At 41.5% G+C, this 18,723-nt stretch overlaps 1 protein-coding gene across 3 annotated transcripts in view; it reads right to left on the bottom strand.

The window, feature by feature from the left end:
- CASZ1 (castor zinc finger 1) overlaps nt 1-18,723 on the bottom strand; it is a 242,081-nt gene that overhangs the window by 160,005 nt on the left and 63,353 nt on the right. For 2 of the 3 annotated variants that reach the window (XM_068105889.2, XM_078772441.1), the window contains exon 2: nt 4,724-4,783. The exons of the other annotated variant lie outside the window; for it this stretch is intronic. In XM_068105889.2, the coding sequence (XP_067961990.2) occupies nt 4,724-4,783 (60 nt within the window). The remainder of the gene's footprint in view (nt 1-4,723; nt 4,784-18,723) is intronic. 3 annotated transcript variants of the gene reach the window in all.

Raw genomic sequence — 18,723 nt, 5'->3', positions numbered from 1 at the left:
CCTACGTGGCAAGCGCTAGTTAACCTCTTGGTAACCTATTGGTTAACCGCACACACTCCTGGTACCGGTGTAGTCTCTCCGACACAGCATTATACCTGTACCTGCCACCAAACCTTGCATACAATGCCAACTGATCAATTGTCCGGCTTTCCGTTTATGGTCGCCAGAGCGATGGAGGAAGGAATAAAACACTAGTTGTACAACAGGTGCAACAATGGGAATGACATTAGGAAGGTTTGAAAGGTAAATACATTTCAACTTCCTTAGCCAAGGTAACCCAGAGACTGGGCACCTGAAAACACCTACAGTTCCATTTCTCATTAGTTATTTGTTTCGCTACAATTGACAATGATATCTCTGTGACCAGGGGAAATACACCTGGAGTTGAGCCAGAGATGGAGTCGCGTTTCGGGTGGAAAGATGGCGAAAAGGTAAAAACAGGAACATCACGTGGGAAAGTCTGAGCATGTCGAGCTGTCCCAGAATTCCTAATAAAATGCAAATCTTTGCATCGTGACCACAATGTGCCCATTAATAAATAAAATATTCATCTCTGTGTGAACAAAGAATATGGTGAAAGGGCTACCTGGAGTAATTACGAGTTTAGGTTACCGGTCCAAGTACAGGAAATGGGCAACGATAGGCAGGAGCCATATGGGATGAGTGGGGTCACATCGGTTAGGGATGGGGGCAAGGTCACACCTGTTGGGAGTGGGTGTTGGTTGGGTTTCACTAGTTAATGTCAATGGTGAAATCACAATGGTAGTTATTAGGATAGAATGATCCTACAAGTTAATAATGGCAGTGGGATCATATTAGTGATTATAGTTATTAGGATAGAATGATCCTACAAGTTAATAATGGAAGTGGGATCATATTAGTGATTATAGTTATTAGGATAGGATCATCCTCCAAGTTAATAATGGTAGTGGGATCATATTAGTGATTATAGTTATTAGGACAGAATGATCCTACAAGTTAATAATGGAAGTGGGATCATATTAGTGATTATAGTTATGGGGATAGGATCATCCTACAAGTTAATAATGGTAGTGGGATCATATTAGTGATTATATTTATGGGGATAGGATCATCCTAAAAGTTAATAATGGTAGTGGGATCATATTAGTGATTATAGTTTTGAGGATAGGATCATCCTACAAGTTAATAATGGTATTGGGATCATATTAGTGATTATAGTTATGAGGATAGGATAATCCTACAAGTTAATAATGGTATTGGGATCATATTAGTGATTATAGTTATGAGGATAGGATCATCCTACAAGTTAATAATGATAGTGGGATCATATTAGTGATTATAGTTATGGGGATAGGATCATCCTTCAAGTGAATAATGGCAGTGCGATCATATTAGTGATTATAGTTATAGGGATAGGATCATCCTACAAGTTAATAATGGCAGTGGGATCATATTAGTGATTATAGTTATCGGGATAGGATCATCCTACAAGTTAATAATGGTAGTGGGATCATATTAGTGATTATAGTTATTAGGATAGGATCATCCTACAAGTTAATAATGGTAGTGGGATCATATTAGTGATTATAGTTATTAGGGTAGGATCATCCTACAAGTTAATAATGGTTGGGGGATCATATTAGTGATTATAGTTATTAGGATAGGATCATCCTACAAGTTAATAATGGCAGTGGGATCATATTAGTGATTATAGTTATTAGGGTAGGATCATTCTACAAGTTAATAATGGTTGGGGGATCATATTAGTGATTATAGTTATGAGGATAGGATCATCCTACAAGTTAATAATGGTAGTGGGATCATATTAGTGATTATAGTTATTAGGGTAGGATCATTCTACAAGTTAATAATGGTAGTGGGATCATATTAGTGATTATAGTTATGAGGATAGGATCATCCTACAAGTTAATAATGGTAGTGGGATCATATTAGTGATTATAGTTATGGGGATAGGATCATCCTACACGTTAATAATGGTCGTGAGATCATATTAGTGATTATTGTTATGGGGATAGGATCATCCTACAAGTGAATAATGGCAGAGGGATCATATTAGTGATTATAGTTATGGGGATAGGATCATCCTACAAGTGAATAATGGCAGAGGGATCATATTAGTGATTATAGTTATGGGGATAGGATCATCCTACACGTTAATAATGGTCGTGGGATCATATTAGTGATTATTGTTATGGGGATAGGATCATCCTACAAGTGAATAATGGCAGAGGGATCATATTAGTGATTATTGTTATGGGGATAGGATCATCCTACAAGTGAATAATGGTAGTGGGATCACATTAGTGATTATAGTTATAGGGATAGGATCATCCTACAAGTGAATAATGGCAGAGGGATCATATTAGTGATTATAGTTATGGGGATAGGATCATCCTACAAGTGAATAATGGCAGAGGGATCATATTAGTGATTATAGTTATGGGGATAGGATCATCCTACAAGTTAATAATGGTCGTGGGATCATATTAGTGATTATTGTTATGGGGATAGGATCATCCTACAAGTGAATAATGGCAGAGGGATCATATTAGTGATTATTGTTATGGGGATAGGATCATCCTACACGTTAATAATGGTAGTGGGATCACATTAGTGATTATAGTTATAGGGATAGGATCATCCTACAAGTTAATAATGGCAGAGGGATCATATTAGTGATTATTGTTATGGGGATAGGATCATCCTACAAGTGAATAATGGTAGTGGGATCATATTAGTGATTATTGTTATAGGGATAGGATCATCCTACAAGTTAATAATAGCAGAGGGATCATATTAGTGATTATTGTTATGGGGATAGGATCATCCTACAAGTGAATAATGGTAGTGGGATCATATTAGTGATTATAGTTATAGGGATAGGATCATCCTACAAGTTAATAATGGTAGTGGGATCATATTAGTGATTATAGTTATCGGGATAGGATCATCCTACAAGTTAATAATGGCAGAGGGATCATATTAGTGATTATTGTTATGGGGATAGGATCATCCTACAAGTGAACTAGAACGGGCACTCGGTAGAGCGCATACCTTCGCCGCAGCTACTGTTCTGTACTTGGCATGGGAGTGTAGGGAACAGAACAACAAAAATACGATTTTGACCTTTTCGTGACCTTGACCTTGACCTTTGACCCGATTGCTCCCAAAATCTAATCAAATGTGTCCCGTATAATAACCAATCATCCCACCAAATTTCATGCAATTCGGTTGAATACTTTTTGAGTTATGCGAATAACATACACACACACACACACACACAGACATACAAATAAATACACAGCGATCAAAACATAACCTTCCGCTTTTGCGAAGGTAAAAATGGTAGTGGGATCACATTAGTGATTATAGTTATAGGGATAGGATCATCCTACAAGTTAATAATGGCAGAGGGATCATATTAGTGATTATTGTTATGGGGATAGGATCATCCTACAAGTGAATAATGGTAGTGGGATCATATTAGTGATTATAGTTATAGGGATAGGATCATCCTACAAGTTAATAATAGCAGAGGGATCATATTAGTGATTATTGTTATGGGGATAGGATCATCCTACAAGTGAATAATGGTAGTGGGATCATATTAGTGATTATAGTTATAGGATCATCCTACAAGTTAATAATGGTAGTGGGATCATATTAGTGATTATAGTTATAGGGATAGGATCATCCTACAAGTTAATAATGGCAGAGGGATCATATTAGTGATTATTGTTATGGGGATAGGATCATCCTACAAGTGAAAAATGGTTGTGGGATCACATTAGTGATTATAGTTATAGGGATAGGATCATCCTACAAGTTAATAATGGCAGAGGGATCATATTAGTGATTATTGTTATGGGGATAGGATCATCCTACAAGTGAATAATGTTGGTTATGAGGATAGGATCACCCTACAAGTTAATAATGGTAGTGGGATCATATTAGTGATTATAGTTATAGGGATAGGATCATCCTACAAGTTAATAATGGCAGTGGGATCATATTAGTGATTATAGTTATAGGGATAGGATCATCCTACAAGTTAATAATGGTATTGGGATCATATTAGTGATTATAGTTATGAGGATAGGATCACCCTACAAGTTAATAATGGCAGTGGGATCATACCAGTGATTATAGTTATAGGGATAGGATCATCCTACAAGTTAATAATGGTATTGGGATCATATTAGTGATTATAGTTATAGGGATAGGATCATCCTACAAGTTAATAATGGCAGTGGGATCATATTAGTGATTATAGTTATAGGGATAGGATCATCCTACAAGTTAATAATGGTGGTGGGATCACAGAATGTGGAGATGGATTACTCGAGGTTGTAATAATATGACACAACAGGGTAGAACTGATCATTATAAGTTGGCAGGCCAGAGCGACACCTGCCTATTCTTTCCCAACTGTTGCCATGGCAATATGCTTGTGAACAGCAGGTGTGGCTCAAAATAGTTTTCCAAATAAAACAGCCTTTTTCTGGGTGGCTAAAGGGCAAAGTTTCATCTCAGGGTCGCACTTTGTGCTTCGGATACCACTGTGTGGCGTTGATGGTTGTCTAACCACGTGATGGTTGTCTAACCACGTGATGGTTGTCTAACCCCGGACAGAAACAAAACACCTTCAACAAGAGGCTGCAACGTTTATCACTCAATTTTATGGAACTGCATTATGTTCAACGGTAATAAGGTGCCACACCTGTGTCTGGTGAGATTTCTGGAGGTGTGGTCTAGGTGCCACACGGGGTCTTTGACTTTGCTGTCAATGAAGAAGAAACAACAGAGAAACGTCACAAAGCAAGAAAAAAGGCAGAAATGAAAAACTGTGTCATGAACAGAACAGAGTGGAAACCATATAATGACCGGGACAATCAACCAGGGGTTGACTTCGTTAAAATGCTCAGATGTTGTGTAATGGTGTGATCCCAGCTAACACAACACCGTTGGGCCACCATTGGCCCAACGGTATTGTGATAGCTGGGATCTCATAAGGGGGCTGCAGGTCTGCAAGAACAACTGGGTTTAGATTGTGAGATCAAGTGAAGCTCTTACACGAGCCTCGATCTTGTATAAAACTAGAGGTTCCAGGGAACCTGAACTCAACTGGTCTATATCAATATGGTTAGCACAAGTTTCATCAAATTTGATCAGTATTTGTGACTTTTAGAGCTTGGACGTTGTCCAAACTGATGTTTATGGGTCAAGCCATGTCATAGGTCACGACGAGGTCATTTTTCGGCCTCGTCAAAACCCGTAATATATGTGTTGAGGTTTGTTACATACTGTCTACACACCAAGTTTCAGCCTTCGAGCTACATTAGGAAGTACCAGATTGACAAAAATTGATTTTTCAATATGGCCGCCCTGCTGCGCCCATTTTTGGGCATGCAACGCCCAAATGCAATCCCAAACTAGTTTATGTCTTAAAGATGCTGCATAACAAGTTTCATCAAATTTAATCAATATTTGTGACTTTTAGAGCGTAGACGTCAAATTGTTTACAGACGACAGACAGACGGACGACGGACACTGGGTGTCGACAAAAACTCAGCTGGACATAGTCCAGTTGAGTTTTTAAAAAGGAAAAAAAAAAGAAGAAAAAAAGAGGGTGAATGGCAGGTGGAAGAATCCACTGAGGAAGGAGATCGGTTTACAGTATGAGCTTGATAGGAAGTTTGGTAAATATCCAGCAGAAATGGACAAGGCACCTGGTACGGAACGAGGAAGATAGACTTCCGAAGAGAGCAGATGTGTTGAAGGAGCAAGGCAGGAAAAAAGGGGGGTACACTGTAGTTGACATTAAAGGATCGTGTGAAGAGGGATATCAGGAAGTTGGAGGTGGGTCGAGAATGGGGAAAGATGGCTGGTGATAGAGGGCGGTGGAGGAGTGTTGTGGACAACGCAGAGCAGCAGCTCAGTATCAGTCGGTCTCACCCCATATAAAGGCATTTTGAGGAACATTTAACATGTATATAATTATATATATATATATAATTATATATATATATATATAATTATATATATATATATATATATATATATATATATATATATATATATATATATATATATATATATATATATATATATATATATATATATATATATATATATATACATATATATATATACATACATATATATATATATATATATATATATATATTGTCGTGCGAATCCCTCCGGTTAACACCAGGGACCGCGGATGGACCAAACGGAATCACTGGAGGCGACGACCAACTCGGAGTGTGCTATCAAACGCGGGAAGAGGAAGGAAAGAGGAAGAAGGCGCAGCACTTAGCTATGGCGAACCGACGGCAGCTCTGATCCTGCAGGGAATTAATGAAAAACGGGAATACAGGGTAAAATATACAAAAATAATGATTTATTAATGAACCCGATAACAAGGAACGCGACAGTAATAAAATAATGGTCCTATATTGGGATCCCACACACCTCTGTTCAAATACGCCACACAGGAATCAATAAATAAAAGAAATCGTCGTGTTATGAAAATGTGGTGCGTCCTTATCTGTCCAAGTGCAGTGTCCGTTCAACGCGGCTCCAAACTCCGGCGCGGAGAAACCCTCCGTCCGCCTCGCACGCTTCGCTAGGCCTCGATGTGACTCGCTCCGCTGCACACCACGAGGTCCCGCCCGCTCAGCACCACTCCAAGCTCCAGAAGCACCGAGCACCGAAAAGCACCACACGTCCACGCAGGGCCAGCGATCCCCACACGAGGTCCACCGCGAAGAGAGAGAGCTGAGACAGGGAGAACAGCGCCTAGAGAGGAAGCCAGGGAAGAAGCCAGGAGCACGAGGAAACCACGAGCGCGAGGAAGCCAGGAGAGCTGCTAGCTAAGAGCTGCTGAAAATGTCGTGCAGCACCCCCTTTTGTAACCTGGGTTAGGACGTCGGTCTCGACGCGCTCCCCCCCCCCCCCCCCCCCCCAATCGGCGCCTCGTAGCTTCCCGCCATTCACCGAACCTTCCAGCGCCTTCCCTCTAATGAACCACCTCTTCCTCCTTTGCGTCTTCGCGCCTGCCGCCCTGATTGGCTGGAGGTTCGTGCCTTCCATGCCAACCAATCACACGTTCCCTATGGCGTGGTCACAGCTCGTCCCAACGCGATGTTGCTAGGCCTGCCGGAGGTGTGGCTGGTGGCGGCCATCCGGCAGTGCCCCGATCTGGCTTCCTGCCTGTCCTCCACAGTCTTTGTAAGGGAAGGGAATTTAATTACTGTGTGCACTAAAGGACCTACCTCAGTGTTTATATGTGCATGCATTGCCATAAGGGTCAAAGGTTTGGCGACAGGGGGTGCAACGAACAAAGGAATCTTACCCATAATCCCTGGACTATTTAGCACGCCCTGCTCCCTCGTAGCGGGGACATCAATACAGCTTATACTGACAACCCGGGCTAACTTAGAACTTATTACAGGGTGGATTTCCTATCGCGACAGTCGAATACCTACCTATACAGATCTACCTGGCTCTAGATATTCCTTTACCCCACCGACATAACATATATATATATATATATATATATATATATATATATATATATATATATATATATATATATATATATACACAAAGAATTAAGTTAAGCACCCCTACACAAAGAATTAAGTTAAGCACCCCCTAATCCTGTCCTGAACCTGAACCCCCTCGAGCACGTTTGGGACATGTTGGGACGTCAAATTGCGAAGATGGTCCCTCCAATAGCCAATCTGGATGAATTGGAACGTGCATTACATCGGGAATGGAACAACCTGCCACAGCAACGCATACGACGGCTTACAGGGTCTATGAGACGTAGGGTTGAGTCAGTGATCCGATCACGTGGGTCCTACACACGTTATTGACGCAAAGATCGCTAGAGGTCTTCTCAGAACAATGACTGTACGTTAGAAAACATAAACGTCATCCACACTGTCCGTGATGGACCTATAGCTCCATACTTAAATTGAGGTGAAAATATGCCTAAAATTCCCAAAAAATTTCACCTTAAATTATTCAGAATAAAATATTGAAAACGGCATGATTGTTATGTTTTTATGTGACCATAATATCACTTCTCCAGAAAATATAGCAATAACATGGGTATATTACACTGTTTTGACGACAACAAACTTGTAATGTGCGAGGTTGTAAAAAAACGGGGGGGGGTGCTTAACTTAATTCTTTGTGTATATATATATATATAATAGATAAAGCTCTTTCTAACCACTGACTAACTGATATTAATGTTCAATACCTCTTGGGTGTTGTAGAAAGCTCAAATTTGGCATGCTGACGGACATTGAATCCGGTACACCGGGAGAAAAAAAACACAGAACCATTGGAAAGCAGTAAATGTAAATTTACGTTAAAAAACCCGTAAACACATATGTAAAAATAGAAAAATTAAAAACCTAAATCAATATCTAGCATTTGAAAATTGTAATTTCTCAACTGTAAGTTGTGAAATAAACATGACAATAATGTCCATAAATGAGAAAAAAAGGAAAAAAAAGAGGGAAAACAGAAAACATAAAAAAGGAAAAATTGATGTAAAACCCATAAACATCCTTGACATAAGTGAATAAACCTAAATTGATGTCTATCAGCAGGTTGGTGATGCTTGCGTATAATCATAAAGCTTCTATTTATTATGCACCTACGGACGAAGCACGGGTTGTTATTGCTTACACATAAACCCCGCTTGTTTATATATATATATGTATATATATATATATATATATATATATATATATATATATATATATATATATATATATATATATATATATATATATATATATATATATATATATATATATATATATATATATATATATATATATATATATCTATATATATCTATATATATATATATATATATATATATATATATATATATATATATATATATATAGATATATATATATAGTCTTGGCATTTAATATGGAATATTTTTTTTGTGGGGGTGAACTTACTTTTCAAGATGTCTTAGAACCAAAAGTTCATTGGAATTATGTTGGAATTATTCTAGATTTTGTTAATGTGACCTTTAAAAGAAACAAAAACCACATTTGACATTTCAAAACAAATAAATTGATCCTTGAAAGTGATGTGAACTGATATCGAACTCAATTCATGGACAGTACTGTGTTAAACTTCTGTACGTTTTCCAGACGTATCTCTTTATTTTGCACATTAGCCAAAAAAATTTTTAACAAAAACAAAAGTTCAATTATGACTGGGATTACGGACAGTAAAATTACAGTTCAGTACTTCGTGTAACCCCCACGAGCATTCAGGAGAGCACGTACACGTTGAGGCATGCTGTTCACGAGAATTGCCAAGGTTTGGACAGGAATCGCTTGCCATGCAGTGACAATAGCCTGCTGCAATTCACGCACAGAGGTTGGCTGCTCGTCCAAATGGTCGATTTGACGCGTTAATACTGCCCACAAGTTCTCTATCGGATTCATATCCGGGGACGTGGCAGGCCACTCCACATGCTCTACACCACGGTCAGCAAGAAAGTGTTGGATCATGCGAGCACGATGAGGCCATGCATTGTCATCTTGGAAGACAAAGTTTCCTCAAAAGGCTGCACGAGCAAATGGAAGCAATGTTTCTTCCAGAATGGCCCTGTACTTGAACTGGTTCAGGTTTCCATTCAGAACAACCAGGTCAGTTTTGCCCCCTGCATGAAAAGCAGCCCAAACAGTCACCCCACCACCTCCAGCTTGGACTCTTGGCACTATACAATCTTTGTTGTAGGCTTCATGCACTTGTCTGCGCACTCGGACGCGGCCATCTTGACGATAGACCAGAAATCTAGACTCGTCACTGAAGATCACGTGATTCCAGTGTCCTGGCTGCCATTGACGGTGCTCTCTGGCCCACTGCAATCGGCGCTGGTGGTGTTGTCTGGTCAGGCGTGGCTTTCTCAGGGGATGCCTGGCACGATAGCCTGCTTGAACCAGTCGTTGGTTGACTAGCCTTCTGGATACAGGCACATTTGTCAGTTGCTGCCACTCAGCCCGAAGCCGATTAGCTGACTTGGTACGGCCATTGCGGACTAACCGGTGCAGCTGGCGATCATCCCTCCTTGTGGTTCTGCGGGGACGTCCTGGCCTCGGTATTGGAGTAGGGACACCCCTCTGAGCATTTAGTTTCAGGATCTTTGACACCTGACCTTGAGTGATGCCATACTGCCGAGCAATAGCACGCTCTTTCATGCCGTAATTTCGTAAAGCCACCACTCCATGACAAACAGCATCGTTGAGTTGACGGACCATCTCCAATGGAAGCGGCAATAACTTTTGGTGACATGCAGCAGTTGTTTTCCACGAATACAGAATGCAACAACCCTTGTATACCCGACTGTGAAGCCAATCGTCAAATGCACCTGTCCGTACATTTTGCCACGCCACCTGTTATTGATTTCTTGCTGCGACAGACAATCAGTGACATGGTTCTTTTAACAAATAAATCACCAAAGTGTAAAAGAAACTCACCAGATTGATATACTGAGTTAAGAAAGTAAACCCAAGTCAAGGAAAAAAAAATATTCCATATTAAATGCCAAGTCTGTATATATATATATATATATATATATATATGTATATATATATATATATATACGTATATATTGTTGCGGATATGAGGACTGTATTTTTTTATTGTGTGCTTTATTATTATTATTGTTTATTCTGCGCCTCCTGCCTCCAGTGTTGTGTAAAAGTAAAAAGGGCATCCCGGTAGTTATTCCATGAAACACCACATTGCAGGACCCGATAAAACCCTTGTTCAGCAGTTTATATCCTTATTATGTGTTTTAGGGTAAGGCCTTGTCGTCCATTAACATGACACTCCATTGCACCGAGTAAAAGAGATAGATTCCCTTCATTCCCATTCCCAAAAACCTCCATTTCCCCTTTCGTAATGGCCAAGCCTCAATTTGTCAATTACATCCCCTCCAAAGCCGCCATTGGCCACGAGGCAGGGTCGGGGAAGAAAGGCGTGCCCGCCCGTCGTCATCAAGGGCGGAGCCAGAGGGTTGCGCGACCAACCATGGCCGAGGTGAGCACACCGAGGGGCGTGTCCTAAAGGCCGGCGGCTTAATCGCCGGAGGTGTGATAAAAGCGCGCGCGCAAGGGTCGTCAGAAGAGAGTTGCAAAAAGGTCCAAGGCTGAGGTGAGCTGCGTGGTGAGGTGCAAAGGAAAGAGTTGGGTCGTCAGAGCAGATGAGCTGGAGAGAAGTGAGAGAAAGGCTGAGCTGAGCTGGGTGGATAGACCCGCACTGGAAGGGAAGTGAGAGGAAGAAAAATACGAGCTGAGCTGCGTGGAGAGGGACACGACAAAAGAAAGGGTCCAAGAGAAAGCCGAGGAGCTTTTATGAAACAAGCTACATGAGAGATACAACAGAGGAGTGCAGCCCCGTTTCAACCAGCCGTGTGAAGCCCTGACGCTGACGGTGTGCGCTGTAAAGCGGCTTACAAGGAGCTGCCGGCTCCCCGCTTCCCGCCCGGAGTGGACCTGCTTGCTGTGCCCTGTGATCCCACCTGCTCATCCTTTCCAGCCATTCCTGCCTGCAAGTTCCCCATTTGCGTACGTGAGTTTGTTTTGTTCGTGCTGTCCTGGGTAGTAACTAAGTCTGTATAAGCTAGTAATTTTCACTGTGTCACCTGCGTCTCATGTCCCCTGTAAATAAACGTGACTGCTCTTTTTGCTGTGTGTGTAAATAAATGTGTGTAAATAATAATAAACCCCGTTACTCTTCTGTACGTCTTCTTCTTCCTCTTTGCATTCGTCGTCTTAGTCTTTTCCCGATTGAATAGCGGTGGCGCGATACGGCCAACGTCTGGGTGAATCGGGTGAGTCGGGGAACAACTGTTCGGTCGCGGAGCCTCCGCTCGGCAAATATAACATCCTTAACCGCGTACCGTAACAATATATATATATATATATATATATATATATATATATATATATATATATATATTTATATATATATGTATATGTATTCATCATAACTTCACCATAACTTGCATACACGATCATATGGCACGATTCAGCAACATAACCAAATTAACAAGATTGAAACTGACTTGTGACCTTTTGAAATCAATCTATTAATAAGTCATCATCTATCATGCTGATTGCTGATGACTATCATCTATCATCTATCATGTATCCTGGTGTTGGCTTAGCGGTTATGGTGCTGGCTTGGGATCCTAGGATCCTGGGTTCGTAATCCCGGTCGATCGCTGAATTAACGCCAGGGGGATTGACTCAGCCTGTCATCCTTCCGAGGTCGGCAAATTGAGTACCAGCTTGCTGGGATAAATGATCCCGGTGTGTACCCCGGTTTAGAATAGGTACACTCTATCCCTGCGCATCGTAGGAGTCGACAAAGGGTTGGTGCCAGGAAGGGCATCCGGCCATAAAAACATTGCCTCAAACAGGGAACCATGATTGTCATGGGGCCCGCAAGGCTAATCCCTGCTCACGCGGGGAAAATGGCCTTAAAACGATCATTCATTCATTCATATATCATACTGGTAAGATGGATGACTCAAAGGCTACTTCGCTTTGAATGGACTGCTTCGGGTCTAATTTTATTGATGGAATATAATTTTTATTTTTGTGCTTCATACTACAAATCATCACCAGGTTGCTATTTCACAGACGCGGAATATCTCTTAAATTCGTTCCATCATTGACAAAGCCTCAATTTTATAAGGGATGTGAAGCCACCTGTTACATTTTCGAGCATTTACGAAAATTGAGGATCTCGTCGAGAGCTTTCAAAAAGTCACCATGTGCTGGCACATCGGCAAAAAAAAATCATTGGATATACTCCTGGAGAGGAGATGGCACTAAAGTGGAGATGGCACCTAGACAAAGCACGAACAACGTAGTCATGTGTGTCTTGCCATTGCTAAACTATAGAAAATGAAGAATATCTCTTAAATTAAAATTCTATATTTTAATTACTTTCTTCTTTTAAATCAACACATGGTGAGGATTCCTGACACAGTAGAGCGGAATACTCAATTTGAGTATTTACAAATGCTTTGTTAGATGTGATGAGTAGGCAGGTGCCAAGGAAGAAATTGAGCCAGAAATGTGGCCTACCTATCCCCACGTGACATGTGATAGTGAGATTCAGGAGTTAAAGGAACTGTACTTCTGTCATTGATTGGTCACAGATGGAGGATTAGCAAAGCACCTTTTCCTACATAATGATGTGACACCTGGGGGTTTAATGTCCTGTCCATGGTGTCAGATTTGTTTATTTGTTTACCTCGGACAGTGCTCCACGCTTATTAGGCTTCACTAAACAAGAGTAATCCAAAATCTCTTGTTCTTTAATCCGTGCAATACTCTACAATAACATATAGTGAGCGCAGTGTTATCCCGGAAATAGAAAATTGCTTTCATCAGAATATTTATCAACAAATGATGATATTTGGTCTGTCTCAGAATATTTATTTATTTATTTCTTCTGACAGAAATGTGGCTCGTGGAGAAATGTGGGTCAAGGGTCATGGAAAAATCAAAAGGACCTCCATTTCCCCAAAAGCAATTTCATCTTTCTGAGCTTTCAGAAATGTAAACAATCTGTTGACAAGTGTTACTATCGAAATAAACTTTGATACCTACCCTGTAGTGATTAATGAACTTCAAGAACAACATCAAGTTGTCTCAATATCAGTCGAGCACAATGATCAGATGATCATCAGGAGCACATGATCATCGCTAGATCATAATTTGTTGAGGGAGCTGGGGCGATAGCTCGCGTACTCTTCGCCAAGGACACCGTGGGGTCTTTAACATCCACCAACTAATGCTGGCAGACCGGACGTCTGGTTTAAAGTTCATCCGAGTGACGGCATTCACCCAGCCTGTGAAACACCGGGATGACAGTTTATAGCTGAGCCAGGATTCTAACCCTAACAACCCTAACCCTAACAACTAACACTAACACTAAAACTAATGCTAACGCTAACACTAACCCTAACCCTAACAACCCTAACCCTAACAACTAACCCTAACAACTAACACTAACACTAAAACTAACTAACCCTAACAACTAACACTAACACGAACACTAATGCCAACGCTAACACTAACCCTAACCCTAACAACCCTAACCCTAACCATAACAACTAACCCTAACACTAACCCTAACCCTAACAACCCTAACCCTAACAACACTAACCCCAACCCATGCTAGATAGCCGAAAGGCGAGTCTAGGCCATCCTGTCCACCCCCCGCACCCTGCCCCCCACATAATAGGATGACAAAAGCAATATTCATCAAATGATGGCCGGAAACGGAGGGCATCAGGGGGAATCATGAGACGTCTGTGTGACTTCACATAATGTGCTGCTTTTGATAAATAAATCAGCCACTCAACGTCCTTCATAATCACGTGGTTACATATTGCAAAGTGGTGATTTATGGGAAGTTCATCTCAGCTTTAAAGCAGTCCAAGAAACCTGGCGATACGGTGCACAGAAGCATGACACATTTCAACATTGCTTGTGGAATTTGCAGTTAGTGTGGAAAAATTCCGGGACCTTATTAATGTTTATTTTCATTAATTTTGGTCAAGCGGGACAGCACTACCTTCCCCCGTTGCCCAGTGGCAAAGCGTCCGGCGCGCCGCACCAAAACCGCTGTAACGCCCTAATCCGCGCGCACTCCCCACAAAATTCTTACCATCCACCAGCCTTGCGGTACTACTACCCAGGAGCCGAAAATAAACGTCCAACTCCAGCTTAAGTTCCACCGAAAACTGCAACATGCATATGACCTTCACTTTTATGTAAATCCAACCCTAGTGAAGCTCAGGCAAACAGCATCCTCTTGGCAGCACAAGGTAGATGTAGTCATAAAGCAGAGGAATGGGAGTAGGGTGGTTGGGAGGTGTTGGTGGGGGTGGGAGACCTTTTCCTGCCACATCAAATATTGCAGTTTCTACACCGGAGTGGAGTTAGTAAATGCGAGGCAAAATTTACACCCGTCGGTCATTAATGGATGAGCGGGCCTCGTGACTCCAGTTTCCATGTCAACAGAAGCAACACTTTGAAACAACAAAGCCTTAAAAAAAAAAAAAATCTCAGACAATAGGCTGAAAATTAAGAATATTTGTCACATTCAGGGCAATGTGGGTTTTATAGTTGTGCACGCGTCACAAAAACAGAAACGGATCTGTTAACCATCAATCCCTTGTCTCATGGTCAGCAGCTAAAGCTCGAAGCAAGCAATGGAAATAAGACACCGATCTGGCGGGCGACCAGCCGATTCCTCCCTGTTCGTGAAAAGAAGTCCAATTAAACGGTGGAACCCGCATTGAACTATAGTCAGCAAATGTTGGAAATACCGGCCAAAAGTCGGTTTCAGTTTGCTGGGGAAAACCGTCAAATCCGGACGAGCCGTGCCTATCTCTTCGCTTCTCAAGAATGATAGAAATTTCATCGGAAGATCCTTAGCCTCCAGGTTCAATGAATGCGGCGAAGCAGCGTGGCAAACGCCCATTTCCCAAACCCAAAAAGGCCAGGCCCGTGCAATTTGAGGCCCTTCCAAAATTAGCAGCAGTGATATCAGGCAAAGGTTCAAAAATTCCCATCCAAAAAAGGAGGTTTTTGTGAAGCCACGCACACACGCACACGCACACACAGACACAGAGGGAAGTCATAGAGTCAACCCCCTCCCCAAACCCCACTTCATACTTCACCCCTTTTGCCCACCCAAAGCCTCCTCTTCACCGGCCCCTCCTCTTTCCCAATTCCAAGCCCCACCACCAAAATACCCCCAATACAGGCGACAAGAAGAACAGGTGTGAGGGAGCGCTTTGCCATACAGGGTAAAGAGATGAGGATTAGGGGAGAATTGGGGAGGGATTTTGCTGAGGGTGGTAGGCTTGGAGAAAGAGGGTCTGAAGATTGCTGATAGTTAAAGGTCAACATATTGTTTTCAAGGACTTTGGGTAAATCAACGTTATATATGTATATATATATATATTTTTTTTAAAAGACAATACTTTTTAAGCTTCTTTGTAAGCAGTCAGCGCACGCGTATTGCAGCAAATAACGAAAGCACAGACGCAGCTACAAAGAAAGAAAAGCTTTGAAAATGAAAAGGAACAAAACAACTACAAACTGTTGACAAAACGACGGAAGATGCAATAAAGCAATGGCCCAATATAACCGTTTTGGATTTTAACCCAAAAACCACAAATCACTGGACTTTGATGCTAACAAGCAAAATGCACACAGTAAGGAAAATGTCCCAATTTGGTAAAATTCCATCACTTTGCCGTCATTGTTGGTGGTAATAATACTGGAAAACCCAGATAAAGGTGAAGTGCGTTTCTTCCTAAACACCGTCATTTGATTAATAGTGCTTTCCATCATATTATCCAGGGCTGTCAGGATGACCTGGAGGTACCCACACACTCCTCGAAGATCTCTAGCCTGGGATCGAATCCCTACCCAGCTGTAAACTGTCATCCTGGTGAAAAGGGGATAATAGTCCCTGGGATGAACATTAAACTGGGTGCCCCGTGCCCACGTCTGGTTGATGGATGTTAGAGATAACACTGTGCCCTTCGTGGGGAGTAGCCGAACTATCACCGGCACCATGACCAAATTCCAAATTCCTGCCCTAAATACTGTGTTCCGGTTTCTTGTTAAAGATTTCGGCTAAAAACTTCCCTTGGCCAACCCCACAAAAAGGTTTGCAAGAAGAAGAAGAAGAAGATCTAATATCCCACCCCACTCCAAAACCCCCCAAAAAACCTATTCAAGTGACTTACCAACCTGTAGCTCACACTTAAAGAACACCTTTCCGGAAAGAAAAAAGAAAATGTTCTTAGTACTTGATATGCATATTGGATCCACATTAAATTCTGAATTCAGCCCGCTGGTTGCATCACGACTGGGGTGTGACTGTGCCGCTGATTCCGTTCCCTCACAAATCAAGGTAATAGTTTGAAATTTGATCAGGGCACGAGCAACACTTCGCCTCCTCTTTGTGAAAGACACAGTGGGGTCTTCAACGTTCACCAACGACCGGAGCCGTCAGACAGGACTTCCTGGCTTAATGTCCTTCTAATTGAGGACATACAGACGTGGTCAAAAATATTGGCACCCTTGCACTTTTTTCAAATAGCTCACAATTTTCCCTAAAAATAAGTTGAAATTGACAAAAGTATTTGGTCTCCACAATTCTTTATTTCACTGTTAATATTACAGAACCCTTGTTTTTGATTCAGAACTTAATATATCCTTTTAAATCAGAAAATAAAAAGAAATGGCATTGACAAAATTATTGACACCCTAGATTTAATATTTGCTAGCAAAGCCTTTGGACAAAATAACTGCAGTCAAGCGCTTCCTATAGCCATGAATGAGCTTCCTACACCTCTCTACTGGCAGGTTGACCCACTCCTCTTGTGTAAACTGCTCCAGTTCTCCAAGATTTGAAGGGTGCCTTCTCCCAACTGCTGTTTTCAGATCTCCCTACAGGTGTTCAATAGGATTTATATCTGGACTCATTGCTGGCCACTTCAGAACAGTTCAGCATTTTGTGTTGAACCATTCCTGTGTGCTTTTTGGAGTGTGCTTGGGGTCATTGTCCTGCTGCAAGACCCATGACCTTTGACAGAGACCCAGCTTTCTGACACTAGGTTGAACATTGTCCTCCAAAATGCCTTGGTAATCTCCTGATTTCATGATTCCATGCACACATTCAAGGCACCCAGTGCCAGAGGCAGCACAGCAACCCCAAAACATCACTGAACCTCTTCCATGTTTGACTGTAGGGAAGGTGTTCTTTTCTTTGCAGGCTTCATTTTGTTTTCTGTAAACATAGAGATGATGTGCTTTACCAAAAAGCTCTAATTTGGTCTCATCTGTCCACAAGACATTCTCACAGAATTATTTTGGCTTGTTCAGGTGTGTTTTTACAAACTCAAGTTGGGCTTTCTTATGTTTCTCTCTCAGCAGCAGTGGGGTCCTCCTGGGTCTCCTACCATAGAACTCCCTTTCATTGAGATGGCGACGGATGGTGCGAGTTGAAACTGTTGTACCTTGTGTCTGAAGGTCAGCTTGAATCTGTTTGGCAGTTGATCGAGGTGCTTTCTCCACCATTCGAACAATCCTTCACTGCAATCCTCGATCAAGTTTTCACTGGCGGCCACGTCCAGGGAGGTTGGTACATTGCCAATGGCCTTAAACGTCCTGATAACATTGCGTACGGTGGACACAGGAACATCAAGGTCTCTGGAGATGGACTTGCAGCCTTGACATTGTCCATTCTTGGCTAGAATCTTGTGTCTGACCTCCTCAGACAATTCTCTGGTTTTCTTTCTTTTCTCCATGCTCATTGTGGTACACACAGTGACACAAAACAGCAGAATGACTCCTTTTCTCCATTCAAACTAGTTGAATGAGTGATTTTTATACTGCAGGCACCTGCAACTCACCACAGGTGAGTTCAATTCCCAAGTAAAGGAGAATCACCTGCTTGAAATCTAATTATTTCTAACAACTTCTAAAAAGTGCCAATAATATTGTCCGGGCTATTTTAGCATTTCTGTGTGGAATAAGCTAAGATTTAGTAATTTTTTCAGCTTTTTTTTGTTTTGTTCCACTGCAAACAAAAGATATACAAATGTGGATACCAAAATAT

This window comes from Myxine glutinosa, chromosome 2 (genome assembly GCF_964187855.1).
Source record: "Myxine glutinosa chromosome 2, kmMyxGlut1.1, whole genome shotgun sequence".
Lineage (NCBI taxonomy): Eukaryota > Metazoa > Chordata > Myxini > Myxiniformes > Myxinidae > Myxine > Myxine glutinosa.
This window is presented reverse-complemented; position numbering and strand designations above follow the sequence as displayed.